This window comes from Brassica napus, chromosome C7, assembly GCF_020379485.1.
Source record: "Brassica napus cultivar Da-Ae chromosome C7, Da-Ae, whole genome shotgun sequence".
NCBI lineage: Eukaryota > Viridiplantae > Streptophyta > Magnoliopsida > Brassicales > Brassicaceae > Brassica > Brassica napus.
In genome coordinates this window covers 43,712,665-43,732,708 of record NC_063450.1, presented here as the reverse complement: position 1 = coordinate 43,732,708, position 20,044 = coordinate 43,712,665, and the positions used below count along the sequence as shown (strand labels likewise).

The 20,044-nt window shown below is 37.5% G+C and overlaps 2 protein-coding genes across 3 annotated transcripts; both read right to left on the bottom strand.

Annotated features, from left to right (window-relative positions):
• Positions 1-8,764: 8,764 nt before the first annotated feature.
• LOC106355325 lies at positions 8,765-12,222 on the bottom strand. The gene is made up of 6 exons (XM_013795300.1): positions 11,873-12,222; positions 11,426-11,812; positions 11,222-11,313; positions 10,139-10,327; positions 9,729-10,000; positions 8,765-8,881 (listed from the first exon to the last, which is right to left on the bottom strand). Exons 1-6 carry the CDS (start codon positions 12,220-12,222, stop codon positions 8,765-8,767), a joined length of 1,407 nt encoding a protein of 468 aa, XP_013650754.1.
• Positions 12,223-16,994: 4,772 nt separating this feature from the next.
• Positions 16,995-19,824, bottom strand: LOC106380724 (probable E3 ubiquitin-protein ligase HIP1). Of its 2 annotated transcripts, none has more exons than XM_013820583.3 (5): positions 19,566-19,824; positions 17,905-18,941; positions 17,742-17,834; positions 17,491-17,652; positions 16,995-17,385 (listed from the first exon to the last, which is right to left on the bottom strand). In XM_013820583.3, exons 2-5 carry the CDS (start codon positions 18,910-18,912, stop codon positions 17,239-17,241), a joined length of 1,410 nt encoding a protein of 469 aa, XP_013676037.1. In that variant the 5' UTR covers positions 18,913-18,941; positions 19,566-19,824; the 3' UTR covers positions 16,995-17,238. The 2 variants fall into 2 exon arrangements, with proteins under 2 accessions (XP_013676037.1, XP_022568017.1); XM_022712296.2 differs by lacking the exon at positions 19,566-19,824 and adding an exon at positions 19,090-19,488.
• Positions 19,825-20,044: the final 220 nt, after the last annotated feature.

Genomic DNA, 20,044 nt, shown 5'->3' with positions numbered 1-20,044 from the left:
ATCAAGTGGATGAAATGATGAGACATCATTTGCAAGAAAATTCAAAATTTCCAAGAATTTGAAAGATATTTGTATTTTGTAAATGTTGCGTATCCGACTGTAAATATTTAAAAGTTGGAATACAATTTTTTTTTGTGCAACAAGTTGGAATACAATATGGACAAAGATATGTCGACAGTAGGTCCTGCTTTGTATCCCTACATTCATAACGTCATGACTTTGTACCCGAAACAAAACAATGCATCGAGATGCAAGTAATGATCATGATACCTTATTGGTTTAACTAATTAGTCTATATGATTTGTAATCACATCGTTGACGAGGCTTGTCCAAAAAAAATCCCACATAAACTTAAGCAATAGAACACAGTGGTTCACGTGAAGAACGCAATGTCAGCTTCTTGGCGAACCTACGGGAATCCGAAACGTGTCTAAAGAGACATTGCTTCGAGAAACACTTCCCACTCTCAAGGAGTACTGCTCACGTGGCCAGAGTTTTTATATCGTCGACATGCACACACAATCATTATGTAGACATGTATGTATAGGCGTGTGACAAGTATTGGTACACTGTAGAGGGAAAAAATTTCAGCAGCATTTATTGGTGAGTGACATTGATTTGTGAAAGATTCTGACGTATAGTCGACATGGCATGCCGTAGTCCATATATAAGAGAATAGGGCGAAGCTAAAATTTAGGTCACTTTGAGAAACTAGTTTAGGAGACATCACATCTTTTTCTGCCGTCGTAGTTTTAAAAGTGTACTGCATGTGCTGATAGACGATTGGACATGTCATTACCAAAACATTATTCATTCGTGTTTCTATTGTATTTATACATTTTATATCTGCAATCGATACTACGTTCATACGTTTGAATAGTCATAACCTATGCTTTGATTGTATCTCCATATAAGTTTTCTCTTTGGTTATTCAGTCATATTAAAGCATCAATTATCCTGATGGAATGTGATTATTTGGATATCTGTTTAAGTTGAATGTTAGTGTAATAAAATTTTCCTTTAGTAGATCTATTGTTTTTATACAAACGTAATATTTTTTTAACATCAAAAGACTATTCTAACAAGCCTAATGGTTAATTAGTAATATAGAACATGATTATTTGGTTAAATATTATATACAATATATAATGTCATATATAGGGATGTTAACTACATGGTTAGGGTTTAATCCTCTTTTGTTTATTATAAACTCAATCCTATTTTAACCAAGCCCTATTTTAAGCCAATTATAATCAAGGGTTAGCCCATTTAATTGAAAAAAAATATTTCATTTATTTTTGTTCTTAAATTTTAAAGATAAAATTAGAAAAATTAAGATATGATATGATTCTTTCCTCCAATTTGTTGAGCATCAAAATCAAGTTTTCCTACCAAAATCGCAAAATCGAGTTTTTGACCCCACAGATAAGAATAAAGTTTTTCCGTCAAAAACAAAAATTGTGTTTTTTTCCGCCAAATCCTAATTTGAGTTTTTCCACCAAAACCACAAAATTGAATTTTCTCGCCAAAACCGGAAAATCAAGTTTTATTCTCCAAAACTGCAAAATCGAGTTTCCGCCAACACCGCAAAATCAAGTTTTCCCGCCAAAACCAAAAATCAAGTTTTTCCGCCAAAACCACAAACCCGAGTTTTTCCGTCAAAACCGAAAAATTGATTTTTTCTTGCCAAAACCGGAAAATGAGTTTTCCCGCCAAAACCACAAACCCGAGTTTCCCGCCAAAACCACAAACCCAAGTTTTCCCACCAAAATTTCAAACCCGAGTTTTTCCCGCCAAAAACGAAAATTTGAGTTTCCCGCCAAAAACAAAAAAGCCAAGTTTTCGGAAAAAAATCACAATTGGGATTTCCAGCCAAAACCGCAAGATCGAGTTTTCCCGCCATAACTTAAAATTGAGTTTTTCGGTTTTGGCGGGAAATTTGATTTTGTGGTTTTGGCCGAAATACTCGATTTTAGTTTTTGGTGGGAAAAACTCAGTTTTCGTTACTCAGTTTTCGTTTTTGGCAGAAAAACGTGATTCTTAGTTGTGGGGGAAAATTCAATTTTTAGTTTTTGGCGGGAAAATTCGATTTTCTGCTTTACCTAAACTTGATTTCCCGTTTTAGCTAAAACTTGATTTTCCGTTTTGGTAAAAAAAATTGATTTTTTTTTTGTTTTTGAAATTTTGACGGAAAAATTCTATTTTGCATTATCTAACAAATTTAAAATTTCAGTATCTATTTAAATATTGTATAATAATTGTGTGAATCAAAATTAAAGGGTTAAGATTTAAGCCCTAGACCTATTAAGGTTTGTCCTTTTTAAACCCTGTTACATAAATAAATGTTAGAGATACAAATGGTTTCACAGGGTTAGGGCTAACCCTGTAGGATTGAGCTCATATTAACATCCCTAGTCATATATACATAGAACTAACTAATACGATACAAAATGCCTACAAATGTTGAAGCAAAATTTACTGTCTATATTTTAAATGAGAAAATTATTTTTTTTTTTTAAATAACAATATTTCAATTTTTGTTTTAAGTCATTTTTTTTGATCATTAATTAAAAAACATTTGCATCTTTTAAATACTTTTATAAATGTTTTTCAATAATTATGGTTGATGCATGGGATCCATCTATTCGATTGAAGAACTTTGGATTTAAAGCCTTAAAAGAAATAGAACGCACCAATACAAAATTCGAGTATCAATTTCCTTCGAAAAGGAAAGTGTTGTCGCAAAATCGAAGAGAAAGGACAATTTTTCAGAATGGTAGAGAATGAGAAGAAAAAATTATTCTTTATGAATGGTGTTTTTTTTAAGAAATGTTAGGGAATGCATTATTCCTCATCGTTCATTGATCACCATTCTTTTTCATTCCTGCAATTTTATTCTTCTATATTCATTTTTATTCGTTTTTTTTGTTTCCAAAATGGTCATCAGTCGCACCTTACATAACAAAGTTACGGTATAGAATTAGGAAAATTGGGAACACGTGCCGTTTTATATTTTTACTAGAATGATAAGGAAAAGTAAAAAAAAAAAAGAAAGGAAAATAAGCTTTCTTTACGAACAGGGAAAATGTATATAAAACATGCATAAAACTTTGAGAAAAAGACAAAAATAGCACTAAATCAAGTTTTTGTTTTCAAACTAGCACTCAAAGTCAAAAGTCACAAAAATAGCACTTAATATTTTATCAAAAGTCATAAACTTAGGGTTTAGAGTTAAAGAGTGGGGTTTAGGATTTAGGGTTTACGGTTTAGGATTTAGAGTTTAGAGTTTAGGGTTTAGGGTTTAAAGTTTAGGGTTTAGGGTTTAGGGTTTAGAGTTGAGAAATGAGGTAAAGATTTCAAATTTTGAAAAATAAAAAAATTAAAATTTTCAAAAGATAAAATGCTATTTTGGTCATTTTAGTTTTTGAGTGCTATTTTTGTGATATAAACTTATAAATGTGCTATTTTGGAGATTTGCCATAAAACTTTTGCTCCTTCGTTTATTGCAACCGATATAAACCTCTTCTTAAATCTCTCAAGTTGTCAAAAAAAAAAAAAAATCTCTCAAATTCATCAAGTCAAACATAGCTGAATCTCAAGACACGTACAATCTCCAGTTTTGGTCTGAGTTTTCGATTTCGGGTTAAAGGTTTTGGTTTCCTTACGTGAAAAAACAATTTTTAAAAACCCTAAGAGGTAAAAAGGATGACAAATTTTCTGATGCTTCCAGATGATTTGGTATTAAACTGTTTAGCACGCGTCTCAAGACTAGATTATCCAATTCTCTCATTAGTCTCCAAGAGATTAATTCCGATCGCTCCTTGCCTCAACAAAGCTTCACCACTCTACGTATGCTTATCGCTTTCTACAGACCCTAACCCAACACTTTGGTTTACTCTCTGTCGTCCAACGCCGAATAGCTCCAAAAAGATTTTAATCCCGGTTTGGTGCAAGAAAAAGGAAAAAAAATTTAATCCCGGTTTCATCTCCAATCTTCCACCTTGCTCATCTTCATCCCAAGTTTCAGTGGTTGATCCTAATATCTACTTTTCTGGAGGGTTGGTAAATGTTAGGAATAATTAACAAAGCTGTGTTAAAACACGTTTTACGTGTTGGTCGGCATGGACGGTGACGGCATGGACGGTGAGCTGAAATTGTTGACGTTGGTTTTGTCAAAGATTGTGAGCCACCAAACACCTTCTTCATGCTTATAAAAGGAGAGCTGAGGTGAAGAGGAAAATCATCCCAAAACAAGAAAACAGAGAGAAAAGAACGAGAGAGGAGAGGAGAAGAAAAAAAGAAGAAGGAAAAAAAAGAAACTTTTTTTTCTCACAAAAAATCTTCTTTAAGAAATTACTAGTAATTTCTGAGTGTATTTGGGATCGGGGTGTGAGTTGTGAGCTTGTAAAAATTCCCTGGTTAATAATAAAAGATCTGTAGCAGGTCCGGAGACGTAGGCATCATTGGCCGAACTCCGTTAACAATTTGGTGTGTGTGCTTCTTTCCCGCTCCCATAAATTCTGGCTTTCCGCAAAATTTGACCGCGTATTTCCTAACAACTGGTATCAGAGCCTGAGTTACGGTGATCGGTCAAATTTTTTGCAGTGTTACTATTCACGTGAACAGTACTTCATGAATAGTGAATTTTGTCGGTAACATCGGTTTGTCGACGGAGGTGTTCTAATACACGGTGGTTCCAGAAACGATGGGAGGCGAAGATGGTTTGGCGCACAGTATCGGGAAATTTGACGGTACAGATTATGCATTCTGGAGAATGCAAATCGAAGATTATTTGTACGGAAAAAAGTTTCATCAACCGCTGAGCAAGAAGCCTGAGAAGATGGATCAGGCTGAGTGGGAGCTCCTTGACAGACAAGTTCTGGGTGTTATAAGGTTAACACTGTCGAAAAACGTTGCTCACAACGTTGCGAAGGAGAAGACCACAGAAGGGCTCATGAAAGTTCTCTCTGATATGTATGAGAAACCTTCGGCAAACAATAAGGTGTTTCTCATGAAGAAACTCTTTCATTTGAAGATGGAAGAAGGTGGCCTGGTTGCCGCACATGTGAACGAGTTCAACACGATTGTCAACCAACTGTCATCGGTTGAAATCGAGTTTGAAGATGAAGTGCGAGCACTGATTTTGTTGGCATCTCTGCCAAATAGTTGGGAGCCAATGAGGGCAGCGGTTAGTAATTCTGTGGGTACTCAAAAGCTCAAATTCAATGATGTTAGAGATCGTATCCTTGCTGAGGAAGTTCGAAGGATAGACTCTGGGGAAGCATCAACGAGCTCTGCTTTCAACGTGGAAAACAGAGGGAGAAACCCAGATAGAAATAACCGAAGTAATGGCAGATCGAAGTCAAGGAATGGACGGGGTCAATCCAAATTCAGACAGCCTGCAGAGTGCTGGAATTGTGGAAAGACAGGTCACATCAAGAAGAATTGCCGAGCACCACCGAAGAAGGAAGACAACACAAGAGGCGGAGCCAATGCAGTGACACGTGAAATCGCTGATGCATTGGTAGTGTCTGTTGATTCCCCGAGGAAAATTGAAGCTCGTGATGCAGCTACAAGTACCACCAAAGAGTCAATATCCTATGTTGATAGCTCAGTCGATTCATGGGTTCTTGACTCAGGAGCGTCATTCCACACCACACCGCACCATAACATTATGGAGAATTATGTTGCGGGAAATTACGGAAAGGTATATCTTGCTGATGGATTACCTTTAGACATAGTTGGTATTGGAGATATCAACCTGAAAATGTCAGACGGACGTGTGTGGAAGATTACCAAGGTCAGACATGTGCCAAAGTTGATGCGAAATCTGATTTCAGTAGGTCAACTTGATGATATGGGGCACGATGTTAATTTTGGTGGTGGAGCCTGGAGAGTCAAGAAAGGTTCCATGGTGGTGGCTAGAGGTCATAAAAGAGGAACTCTTTATATGACGACGAGTTATCAAGACACTGTTGCTGTTGTCGAGAATGCCAAACAGACCAAGTTGTGGCATTGTAGGTTGGGACACATGAGTGAGAAAGGGATGAAACTCATGGTGGAAAATGGCGCTCTTCCGGATCTGAAGACGGTGGATCATCAGATGTGTGAAAGCTGCATCCTTGGGAAACAGAAACGAGTTAGTTTCTCTAAAGGAGGAAGAGAGCCAAAGTCTGAGAAGTTAGAGCTGGTGCACACTGACGTGTGGGGACCCGCTCCTGTTGCATCGCTGGGAGGTTCATACTACTATGTGACCTTTATTGATGACTCCACAAGAAAAGTGTGGGTTTACTTCATGAAGAACAAGCATGAAGTGTTTTCGGTTTTCAAAATTTGGAAAGCCATGGTTGAGATTGAGACGAATCTCAAGTTGAAGTGTCTAAGGTCTGATAATGGTGGTGAGTACATCAGCGGCGAGTTCAAGAGATATTGCGCTGATAATGGGATCAAGATGGAGAAGACTATTCCTGGAACGCCTCAACAGAATGGAATAGCGGAAAGGATGAACCGAACCTTGAATGAGCGTGCAAGGAGCATGAGATTGCACTGTGGATTGCCAAAGACGTTTTGGGCAGATGCAATCAATACCGCAGCCTTCTTAATAAACAGAGGACCGTCTGTACCATTGGGATTTAAGATCCCTGAAGAAGTTTGGAGCGGAAAGAAAGTAAATCTTTCTTATCTAAAGGTGTTTGGATGCTTAGCTTATGTTCATATTGATGATGCTGCAAGAAGTAAACTTGACTCGAAGTCTAAGAAGTGTTACTTCATCGGTTATGGTAACGCGGAGTTTGGTTACCGGTTTTGGGATGATGAAAATCGGAAGATCATCCGCAGCAAGAATGTTGTGTTCAACGAAGAAGCGTTGTACAAGGATAAGCTAAGAGAAAGCTCGGAGAAGAAAGAGCCTGGAGCTGTTGACTTAGAAGATATCCTGACACCGGAGTTGCCACAGGATACCGCAACAGCAGAAGAAGAAATCTCTCAAGACGAGAGTGGTGAGGCTGAAGAAAGTGATGATTCAGAAGTGGTCCCATATACACCAGTCACGGAGTTACGACGGTCAAGCAAAATCATCAGAAAGCCAGTAAGATTTTCTCCATCGCTCAACTACATTCTGCTCACAGACAGAGGCGAGCCTGAATGTTATGAGGAAGCTATGCAAGTTGATGAGTCGATCAAGTGGGAGCTTGCAATGAACGACGAGATGGACTCGTTGTTATCCAATCACACGTGGGAGTTAGCAGATTTGCCTAAGGAGAAAAAGGCATTGCATAACAAGTGGGTCTACCGAATAAAAGAAGAACCTGATGGAAGTAAGCGCTATAAAGCGAGGCTTGTTGTGAAGGGATTCCAACAAAAAGAAGGCGTTGACTACACTGAAATCTTCTCTCCTGTAGTCAAGATGGTGACCATCAGAACGGTTCTTGGGCTGGTAGCACAAGAAGATCTGCATCTTCAACAGATGGATGTGAAGACGGCATTTCTTCACGGTGATTTGGATGAGGAAATTTATATGAAGCAACCCGAAGGCTTTGAGATCAAAGGGAAGGAAAGCCTTGTTTGCAAGCTGAAAAGGAGTTTGTACGGCTTAAAACAAGCTCCAAGACAGTGGTATAAACGGTTCGACAGCTTTATTAAAGGCGTTGGTTTCTTGAGGTGTGAAGCTGACCACTGTTGTTACTTCAAGACGCTTGAAGAGTCCTACTTGATATTGCTCCTATATGTCGATGACATGCTGATAGTAGGAGCAGACTTGCACGAGATCAATAGCTTGAAGACGAAACTCTCAGAAGAGTTTGCGATGAAAGACCTTGGAGAAGCAAGACAGATTCTAGGGATGAGAATCAGTAGAAGCAAGGAAGGTCTTAAGTTATCACAAGAGGAGTATGTGAAGAAAGTCCTCAAGAGGTTTAACATGGATGATGCGAAGCCAGTCAGTACTCCCCTGGCAAGTCATTTTCGGTTATCCAGAGAACAGTCTCCAAAGACGGAAGACGAGATGGCATGTATGGATAAAGTTCCATATGCTTCTGCTATAGGAAGCCTGATGTACGCGATGATATGTACAAGGCCAGACATTGCACATGCAGTGGGAGTCGTTAGCAGATTTATGAGCAATCCAGGGAAGGAACATTGGGAAGCCGTTAAGTGGATTTTCAGATATCTAAAAGGAAATCCAAGTTTATCGTTACGTTTCACGAAGTCTAAAACGGGATTGCAGGGATATGTTGATGCTGACAATGGAGGTGACGTTGACAGCACGAAGAGCACAACCGGGTATGTCTACACCTTTGGCGGTACTGCAATTTGTTGGGTTTCGAAGTTGCAGAAAATTGTATCTCTATCAAGCTGTGAAGCTGAGTATGTTGCGGTAACGGAAGCAACAAAAGAGATGATATGGCTACAGTCTTTTCTAGAAGAGCTAGGCCATGACCAAGGGAAAGGTGTGTTGTACTGTGACAGTAAAAGTGCCATCGATTTGGCAAAGAATCTGGTTTACCATGCTCGGACGAAGCACATACATCGTCGATATCATTTCATCAGATCCGCGTTAGAAGATGAAATGTTGGTGCTTGAGAAGATCCCAGGAAGCAAGAATCCGGCAGACATGCTGACGAAGGTCGTGCCGTATGATAAGCTGAGGTTGTGTGCAACCTCAGTTGGCTTGTTGGAGTAACAAGCTGGGAATACCTGCTACATTGATCAAGGTGTGAAGACAGATTGAAATCAGTCTTCAAGTGGGAGATTGTTAAAACACGTTTTACGTGTTGGTCGGCATGGACGGTGACGGCATGGACGGTGAGCTGAAATTGTTGACGTTGGTTTTGTCAAAGATTGTGAGCCACCAAACACCTTCTTCATGCTTATAAAAGGAGAGCTGAGGTGAAGAGGAAAATCATCCCAAAACAAGAAAACAGAGAGAAAAGAACGAGAGAGGAGAGGAGAAGAAAAAAAGAAGAAGGAAAAAAAAAAACTTTTTTTTTCTCACAAAAAATCTTCTTTAAGAAATTACTAGTAATTTCTGAGTGTATTTGAGATCGGGGTGTGAGTTGTGAGCTTGTAAAAATTCCCTGGTTAATAATAAAAGATCTGTAGCAGGTCCGGAGACGTAGGCATCATTGGCCGAACTCCGTTAACAATTTGGTGTGTGTGCTTCTTTCCCGCTCCCATAAATTCTGGCTTTCCGCAAAATTTGACCGCGTATTTCCTAACAAGCTGATCCTTAGAGCAACTCTATTGGTGAACCTCTCAAGAGAGGTTCTTAGCAAAAAATTTTTTTTTTTAATTAATTTTGTAAAGTTAAAGATTTTCAATTTTTTGGTGAACTCCAAAGTGGGGTTCTTAGGAATAAACTAATACTATTTAATTTATGAAAAAAAAATTATGTTTATTGAAAAAAATATAAAACATACAATAATTATGATTGTTGGTTACCAAATTTTCAAAAATATATTCTCAATTAAATCGGTCTTTCGTTCATGTTTCCTTTGGTCGCGAAGTTCACTCCGAATGGCAAGTATATTACCGAGATTTGAAGGCATGTTTGTAGAGAACGAGAAATCTACCTCTGAACTTTTGCTTGTTTCTCCTTCTACGAATTCTGATATATCGTATCGAGTGTATCCATCTCGTTCTTCTTCCACTATCATATTGTGTAGTATGATACATGCTCTGATAATGTTGCTGATTTTTTCCTTCTCCCAAAGAAGAGCCGGGTTTCTAACAATTGCAAAACGAGCTTGCAAGACTCCAAATGCACGCTCGACATCTTTTCTGGCGGCTTCTTGACGTTCTGCAAATAACACGTCCTTTGGACCTTGAGGAATAGAGATGGATTGGATAAAGGTAGGCCACTTTGGATATATACCGTCGGTGAGGTAGTAGGCCCTATGATACTTGTGACCGTTGACGGTGAATTCAACTCTTGGAGCTCGACCATAGATAATGTCATCAAAAACCGGAGACCGATCAAGGACGTTAATATCGTTCAAGATACCTGGTGGTCCAAAAAACGTGTGTCATATCCAGAGGTCTTGTGAAGCTACAGCCTCTAGAACAATTGTTGGCTTCCCTGCACCATGTGTATATTGACCTTTCCAAGAATGTGGACAATTTTTTCACTCCCAATGCATACAGTCAATGCTTCCTATCATCCCAAGGAAACCGTGTACCTCTCCGATATCAAGTAGTCGTTGAAGATCTTCAGGTGTGGGTCTTCGTAAATACTCCTCTCCATATAAATCTATGATTCCTTCAGTAAATTTTTCCAAACACAATAAGGCAGTGGTCTCACCCATGCGGAGATATTCGTCCACCATATCACCTGCACAATCATAGGCCAACATACGAATATGTTGCAGTACACTTTTGTAGTGGAGATAGCCCGAACCGGCCAACTGCATCTCTTCTATGTTGAAAATAAGGAACTTCATTGGAGAAGCAATTAACAATCCCCGTGAATAATGATTGGTTCATTCGGAAACGGCGCCTAAAATTGTGAGGTGGATATGTCGGCTCCTCACTGAAATAGTCATTCCACAAGCGGTTGTGCCCTTCCTCACGGTTTCTTTCTATGTATGCTCGTCTCCTCGGTACTGTTGGTTGATAGTCCACTATGTTGTTGTACATTACTTCGATTTGTTGTTCGAAATAATCTTCAAACATGTTTTCTAAATTTTGTTCTTCGTCGTTGGATGAGGATGCCATGTTAAACTCTTAATAAAACTTTTAAATACCTGTAATAAAAGAAAGACCAAACAATATTATTGTAAACCAATAATGAACTAAATTATCTATGGTTGTGTTGTTGCTTTTCATGTTCGTTTGGTGTTTCTAATGAAAACACTAAACACAAGCTTACATATATAGTAATAGTAGTATCAAGTGAAGAAGAGATATAGCAAGAACCAGAAAGATGAATAGCAAGAACAAGAAAGAAGAGATATTGCAACACCGCTTACAAAAAGAACTGGATGATATAGTTGAACTCTCCTTTGCTTATACTGAACCGTAAATGCAATGGAAAGTAGACAAGAACCAGAAAGATGATAAAGAAATACAAAACAAACACAAGAAAGGTTCACATGACATAAATAAAAAGAAGTTCAGATACATTTAAATAGACAAAGAGTAGTTCACATGACGACTAAAATAAAAAGAAAGGTTCACATGACATAAAACAACAAGACATATCAAAGTTCACATGATATAAAACAACAAAAGATAGCAGTGTTGTGCTCCTGTGCTCTGCTCCCGTGGTCATCTATTCCACCTGTGACAGAAAACAACAAGAGATTAGACTCCTCTGTGCTAAACAATTCAACACAGGATAACTAACTCAAACCTATTACCGATTTACCTAAGAACACAACAAACTCAAACTTATCCTAACATTTCTGACATAAATTTAAGTTTTAGTGACATTTCCATCTCAGAAAGAGGGTCAAGCTTCTCAAGCAACTTCTCCAGCAACTTCTGCTTGTTTAGTTTGTCTTTCATCTCCAACACTGTTCTTAACTCCGTGTGATTAGATTCCTCTTGAACACCTTTCTTTTTCTTAGCCGCTTTAGCAGCCTTGATACCCGGAGGCCTAGCACCAGTAACCTCCTCATCGCCTTGAACATCACCACCAACCGTCTTCCGCTTCACTTTAGAACTATCCTTAGCCTTATACGCAGAGCACCATTTCTGGTCATGCCTAAGCTCTCTCCAGGCATGTTCTAGAGTGAAATTACAACCACGGTCATTGAAGAACATGTCTAGTGCTTTCTTCATCACATCATTGTCATTCTCACCGCTTGATTGGTCCCTCAATGCCGCATCATAGCAACCACAGAATTTTCAAACTAGGTCATTAAGCCTTCCCCACCTTTGCTTGCACTGACCTAGCTCCCTAGTGTCCAACCCAACATGCTGAACACTTGAGTTGTAGTAATTCTGGATCCTTGACCAGAAAGTTCCCAACTTTAGCTCATTCCCTACTATTGGATCCTTGCTGGTGTTGAGCCAAGCACTGTTGAGAATAACATCCTCCTTCGGAGACCATTTCCTCCTCTCCTTGACAGTAGATGCTTCTGAGGAGTGGCTGCTAAAAGTTGGAAGATCAGGTGACTCGAGGTCTATGGATTCAGAACCTGAGAGGTTCACAAACCCTGGAGTGCTAAATTCTCCGGTTTGGCTTGTTAAAAGGCTAACAAACCCTGGAGAATATGATGCCATTTTCTAAGTTTGTGGGTTTTGGTTACTATCTGTGGTTGGTAAAACTCTGTGTGTCTAGGTCTATTTAACTAGTGTTCTTCGTTAAATGATGTATTTACTATCTAACCTAATCCTAACCACCACCCTTCGAAAGTTAACAAAGAGCTTTAAAGACCAATCAACTCAATGCAGTTAGGAAGAAACAATTAAAACCAGTCATACCACCATTAATAAGACTCAGATAACTTTGGACTCACATACGAAGTTAATGTTTAAAAACAAAAAAATGTTTGAAATGAAGTGGAAGTTAATGTTTAAAAACTTCAAAGTTTGAAATAATGTTTAAATGTTCAAACTAGATAATTAGATATCGTAAGAAAACTTTAAAATGTTTTATGAACTCACCTTATGCGGCATACTCAAGCTGAGACACTCGGGCTAAGAGCTTCTCCACCTCTGCCTGCAAGAATTTTAAAATGTGTGTCAAGATTTTGAAGAATACCAGACACATAACCTAAATCGTTAAGAAAAGATAGAAGGCAACTCACCTTCAACTCCTGATTCTCGACTTCCAGCTTTACCACCAGAGATTTATACTCTTCACATTTTTCCAGCCTCGTTTTCATGAAACCTAGCTCTTCCTCGACTGCACAGACCCACGGCTGCCTGTAATGCATCCCATCATCCTACAGAAATATAACAACTATGATTACATTTTCTAAGAAAACTGGACAGATAGAAATAGAACAGGTAGTTCACTTACTTTGTACTCCTTGCAGGTGAAGAACCTCTTCCCTGGTAGGTAGCCAAACACTTCTGCTGGAGCTCTCTCGCGCACTAAGCGTTGCCCACATACACACCGTTCTTGAATTCCTTGCATCGAGTCTGTTACAAAATGTAGGGTATCAAAGTGGGCCTTATGCGCCTTCATTGATCTCCTCTCTTCATTAGGATCCATGAGCTAACCTCCAATATTGTCAAAAACAGATTGGGGCATCAGTAACAAGAAATAAACAAAGACGAAAGCAAACCCAAACAAAGACGAAAACAAACAAACGAGGACGGAAGACGAAAGCACCAAATCCAAAATCTAATTTGAAAACCTAATTTGAAAACGAACCCTGTATCGATTTGAAAACCTAATCTAATCGAAAACAAACACAAACGAAGACGAAAGCCCCAAATCCCAAATCGTCTTTGAACCCTGACGAAAACCCTAATTTCAAATCGATCCCCAATTCGATTTGTTAATCAAAACCGAACACAAAATTGACAGGAAAACAACATCGAACAAGTAGCAATCCATAAATCGACGGCTAAACAACTCGGAGAATCGATTTTCGTATTGATTTACCTAAGAACAAAGACGATCCCGAGTCGCCAAATAATCGCCGTCGGTGGTTTTTTTTTTAATTCTCTCGCTTCGAATGACTCTTTTTTTCACTAAACGAAACTAGGGGAAATGCACGACTATTTCCACTTGCCACGTACTTTAGAGCTCACCCCTTAAAATTGTTAATTAAGAGACACTTCTAACCATCCCACTTAATTATATTACTTATTAAATCAAAAACGGGTAAGAAGCTTGCTTATAAACCCCTTATAAACCAGCGATGGAGATGATCTTAGGGTTATGGTCTTGGACAATCATTCTCACGAATGGCATAAACAGTGGTGGAGTTAGAAATATTTTTTACTGGGATCATAATATATAAATTTAATATTAATGGGGTCAAATGCCAAACTTTAATCAAACTGGATTGCAAACCATCATTATTGACTTAATGATATTTACAATTTAACAAAAAAAAAGCCAAATTTTAACTAAACATTATAGAATTTTTTTTAAAAGATACACTAAAAAAAATTCCCCTAATTTTAAGGGGTCACTTGACCCCACAAGCCTCTTAGTGCCTCCGACCCTGAGCATGAACGTGGCCCGTGCGTTCCATTCTGCTAATCTGCTTGCGTCTGTGATGAGAAAATATATGTAACAGGAGGCTGCAAAGATATCAATTTGACGAATTGGATGGAGGTTTTTGATACCAAGACACAAACTTGGGATATTTTTGCAGATACCTAGCGAGGAGATATGTAGAGCCTCCGGGTACAAAAGTGTAACTCTGAAGGAGCGGTCTATGTAAAATGTGAGGTAGAGAGAGTGACTTACAAGCTGCACAAAGGCATAAATAAGATGGAGAGCAAACTTAGGGATGAATATGGGATGGCGTAGCTCATCATCTCTTTGTGTGATAGAGAATGTGTTATACCTTTATAGCTGGAAGATCTATTGGTATCACTCCAGAGAGAGACTATGGAAAGATTTTAAGGGTTTAGAAATATATCCTAGGTTATCTTTAAGTGACCAGGTTAAATTGATTGATTATGGTGGGAAAATGGCTGTTTTGTGGGACGAGTATGAATGTGGTATGAAGAAAAAGATTAAGAAAGACCTATTTGGGGAGCCTTGGGGAATGCTCAAGTCTTTTGACGTTGTGTCCACAACCAGTGAACGACATAGCTTAGAGCATTCTCTTGCTACTACCATTTGATGAATATGAGTCATGATCATGTAAACATTTAATTTCGTCATTCATGATGCAAAGAATATTCACTGTGTTATAATTTTGTTTTCTTTACTTTTTTTCTTTTTTTGCAGTCATATGTTTTTCTGTGAATTTATAGTAATTATTATATTTAAAGGATGGAAACTCATATTTGTCGTGAATTCATGATGACCACAAGCTATAATGCAAGTGAATTAAGAGAGGAGAGTTGCAAAGTTTTTAGTTGAAAAACATGTTGCGGATTATTTCTTTTAAGAATGTCCTAGAACACAGATTGTTCCGGAGTCAGATTCTACTCTCAAGGCCAAGGGGAGCCTAAGTTAGCGTCTTCAAGGTTGTTCCTGGGACAAAATCACTTATGACCTGAAAGCCTTCCAAAAAAGCTTCACTTATGGTGAAAGAGAGATTGCATCAACCAAGTCTCTAGCAAGACTTTAAAAAGAATTTCAGAAGAGAATGAGATGCCATAATGTTAGAGGCTTGAACAACATCCAACGACAGCTACTCAAAACATTGAGTTTGGGTCCAAGCCATGATACAGAGAGGTTTTCGATTTCTTCTCTAGCAAGTATAGACTTTACTCTGTTACAGCCAGTGTTTTGAAAACCGGCGGTCAGACCGGTCGGACCGTGACTCGGCCATATAAGGGATGATTGGTAAGTGTTGTGGCTTTTATTTTTTTGGCTTTAGAATAATAGCTATAGATTTTATTGTTGTAGTTGTAGATTAATTATTTCTATAACACTATTGGTAAGTGCTGTGAGTGCTTTCCACAGCTCATTTTTTTTCTACGTCCACTTTAGTTTATCAATCATGTTTTAAGAAAAAAATTTAAACCTACAGCCATAAAAGCTAAAATAGGAAACAAAATAGCTTTGGAAATCAATTTTTCTAGAGCTTTATATTTAGTGCTCTGGAAATAATTAATCTACAGCTACAACAATAAAATCTACAACTATTATTCTAAAGCCAAAAAATAAAAGACATAACACTTACCAATCATCCCCTAAAGCTCTAGAAAAATTGATTTCCAAAGCTATTTTGTTTTCTATTTTAGTTTTTATGAATGTAGCTTTAAATTTTTTCTTAAAGCATGATTGGTAAACCAAAGTGGAAGTAGAAAAAAAAATGAGCTGTGGAAAGCACTCACAACACTTACCAATCACCCTCCTAATCGGTTCTGGGTTATAGTAAAAACGGGATTTGAGTTAAACCGGCAAACCTGATCAAAAACCAGTAAAACTCACTAAAACTGGTTACTCGGTTCAATATTAAAATTCGATTTTCTCAAATTCAAGTAATTTTTTTAAACTGAGAATTAAAAAAAATCATAAGAAAATCATATTGTTTTCTAAACATCTAACTAAATAAATTATTTTTCATTATTTTTATATTATTCTAAAAAATTTCATTTTATTTTCATATCATTTTTAAATTCCAAGAATGATATAAAATTGGGCAATTCTCCTAAATAGATTATTTTCAAGTTTTGATCACAAAAATAGACCACAATGAGGAAAATGACCAAAATATTTCATTTAATAAGTAAAAGAACCCTAATACCCTATATATATATAAAAAATAAAATTAAAATTAAAAATTAAAAATTAAAAATAACTAAAAATAATTAAAAATAATATTTTTTTTATAGTTTTAGATTATATGTTTACAAATTCGAACCTTTTTTATAAATTTTTTTTTTTAAGTTTTCGAAATTTTTATTTATTTATTTTTTCAAATTTTCTTTTTGTAATTCGAAAATAGTTTTTGAAACTATTTTTATAATTTTTATTTTAAATTTTTTAATATTGATTTTTTATTTTATAAAATTTTAAATCTCAATTCCAAATCTCCACCCCTTAACTCTAAACCCTTAACTTTAAACCCTAAGGTTTGGATTAGTTAACCCTATGGTTATAAGCGTATATTTACCTATTTAATGAAACATTTTGGTCATTTTGATCTTTAGAGTCTATATTTGTTACATAAACTTTTTTAATACTATTCTAGGGTATTTCCCTGTAAACTTTTATAAAAATAAGTTTATAGTTATACATATATATATATATATATCTAGATACTTAATATAAAATTTAATTAAAATTTAAAACTCCGTTGAACCAGTTCGAACATTCCCAATGTCCCGTCCGGTTACAGCTTAATCTAGTTTTGTAACATTAAACTATCTTTCATGAATTAAATATAGATTTGTTGAAGAGAATGAACAAGTGGAAAAACAGTATATATATATGTTGAACTAAACCAACTATTGGAGGTTTGAATTTTCAACTGAATTGTTAAATCTTTATACAGGTGAAAGAGGACTGTATCCACCTGATTCTTATTTTCTATTTGTTCCCAATTGTGTATAAGTAAAAGAAAAGAAAAACATTTTTATGTACAGAGAAAATAGAACAGGATGGCAGAACTAGAGACGAGCACTTTGATGATGTCTCTGCAGTCTCCATCATTATGAAAATGGCTGTGGCTGAGATTCTGCAGACGTTTTGCAGATAGGACACCAATTCTTCATTCGAAGCCACTGTTGCGCACAGCTCACATGGTACATATGTTGGCAAGGCAAAGTCCCTACTTCATCTCCATCAACATATTCTTCCTACATATTATTATTATTATCATAAACTCACACTTAACTGAGTTTTTCTTAACTTTCATTGAGAGTTAGACTTTAAATAAGAGAGAAAGAGAGAGTTGATGATACCTGGCATATACTACATTTGACATCATCATCTTTCTTCAGGCAAACTCCACCAGATTTTTCTGTTGGGTGATTAAAAGTGCTTAACTTCAGGCTTTTAAGGAGAGCTTCCTCGCTTAGAGCAGTGCTCACTGTGCCCATCTTCTCCTCCAGTGCTAATAGCTCCTGCAATAATTTTAATAAACTTTCAATAACCTGAACGCTGGTGCCTTTGACAGTTTGATCAATAGACTCAAAACAGGTAAGAGACTAACCTCGTAGGACATGTTATCGATGTCAAGCCTCATATCTCTATGCTGATCGTGGAAGCCATTCAAGAACAGATTGGTCTCTAAAACAGCCAATTGCTGTAATGTTACAAAAAGAAACGTCAAAACAAAAACTCTAAAAATCAGACAAAACTGCTAAAAAAATCACCTCGTATGTAAGCTCTTCGTCTTGTTCCATCCGTTCGAGAGCCAACAACACCTCTGCAACTCCATTAACGTCATAACGTCTGAAACCAAGGCGAGCTTCTGAGGGGCTACCACCAGGCATCATCATCAGGCTGCGTAGCCTGCCGTTGTTACTACTGATCGGCCTACTGTAACTATGCAAAGGACTACGAGAAACTTCTGCATTAGATCTAGAGGGATTGATGAGACCAGCTCTTGTTCCAGGCTGTGGCGGCGCTTGTAAATTCGCAACCGCTCCAGAAGCACGCCCTGTTGTTCTACCAGTTGATGATCTCCTAGTACTACTACTCGAAACAACGCTGTTGTTGTCCCTAACACTAGGCGAGTTTCTGTTCCTCCTAGACTCAGACATGGTGATGATGCCATGAGGAAGGGAACTCTGGTTGTTCTTCACCTCTGGCTTATTATTATTATTCCCTCTGCTTGAAGAGCTGCTCTCTCCATCAGAGGGTTTCTTTCTAAAAGTGTTGATCTTTCTCGTTGGGTTTGGACTTGAAGGAAGAACACTGCTCCTCAAGTCTCTTAATCCATTCCTGTTCACACTAGTACTACTACCTCTGCTTGAGCTTCCCGCCTCTGTCACAACTTGTCTGGTGATACTGCTCTCTTTGGTCTTCCCACGTCGCTCATGAACACTGCTACTACTACTCTCTGAAGAATCAGTGTCCAAAAGAGAAGAGAGCTGTCTCCTGGTAGTAACTTTGGAGGTATTTGTTAATCCACTCGTAGTTCTAGACGACGAACTCCCAACGGTTTCCTTTCCGTTTGAAGGAGATCTAAGCGTGGATTTTGGTTTGTGATCAATGGAGAGACCCTTGTTGGAGCTTATCCTGGAACTGCAGCTAACACGGCTGCAGGTAGGGACAGTCTTGTCATCTTTCTTCTTCGTATTCTCATGGAGAACAAGGCCACTGGCTCTCCTGGGGGGCATAACTGGTGCGGCTGTTCTTTTACCCTTGAGTCCATCCATGCATAAAACACACACCCCTTACTACTCTTCTGCAATGAACATTGAACAAACCAGCTTACATATCAGATAACTTTGATTCTTAGCTACAGATTCATCAAAGAGATAACAAACAAAAGGGAGAACAGAGAACCAACAAGAACAACAAAATAAATGAATAAATAAATAGAAAAAGCTTACGAGAAGAGCATATAACTTGATGAACCATAAGCTTCAAAAGCTAAATTAAAAAATGATATGTTAAAGAAACCAAAAGGAGGATAAAGAGAAGAGAGGATCATCATCCAAGAAAAAAACAAGGGGGGTCCCATTCGAAATACACGGACTTTCCATAAACATAGACTATCTTCCCCGTGATTCAAGCTTCTCCATTCGAACCAAACTATAACCAAAAGAGAGGCATACATACATTGGAGATGATTCTCTCAATTAAAATTCAAAACAGAGAACCACAAGGACTAGTTCAAACCAACGATAAACAAAAAAAAGTTAGTTTTGTCTTTTTAAGCCAAAAGGAAGAAACTTTCATCGAATTTACTTAATTCATCACTCTGCCAAACCTTTTTTAAAAAATATTATACATAATTAGAAATTTTGAATCCAGAGTAAAACTAACAATCAGCAACGAAGAAATAAAATAAGAATTGGTGATTTACCGTAGCGGAAGAGGGCGGGAGAGACAAAACCAAACTTGTTGGGGGAGGGGGAATAAGTTGTTCCCGACAGGTATCTGTTCGGCGAGGAAACGTGGAGTGAGAGAGATGCGAGAAGGCGTAATCTTCCGAGTCCGTTAACTTATTAATTGTGATTCAAAATCAGAGGAGAAGAAGAAGAAGAAGAAGTGGCGTATCAAAACGCGAAACAGCGGTCGGAATGATCAAAGCCGTTGATTTTGGGTTTTGTTATGTGAAAGCCTGAGTTGGACGGCTTAAATATATTACGGAGTCTAAGATAGTACGAAACGGCGCCGTTGTTAATTAGGGGGTCTCGTGGACGCAATTATATTAAATATTAATTTCCCCTTTTTTTTTGTGTGTTTTGATAAAAAAAAATTCTTACACGAAAAAAAGTAAATTACTTGTTTAGGAAACATAGGATTAGATTATTAACTGCATAATGATCGTATAGATGATGT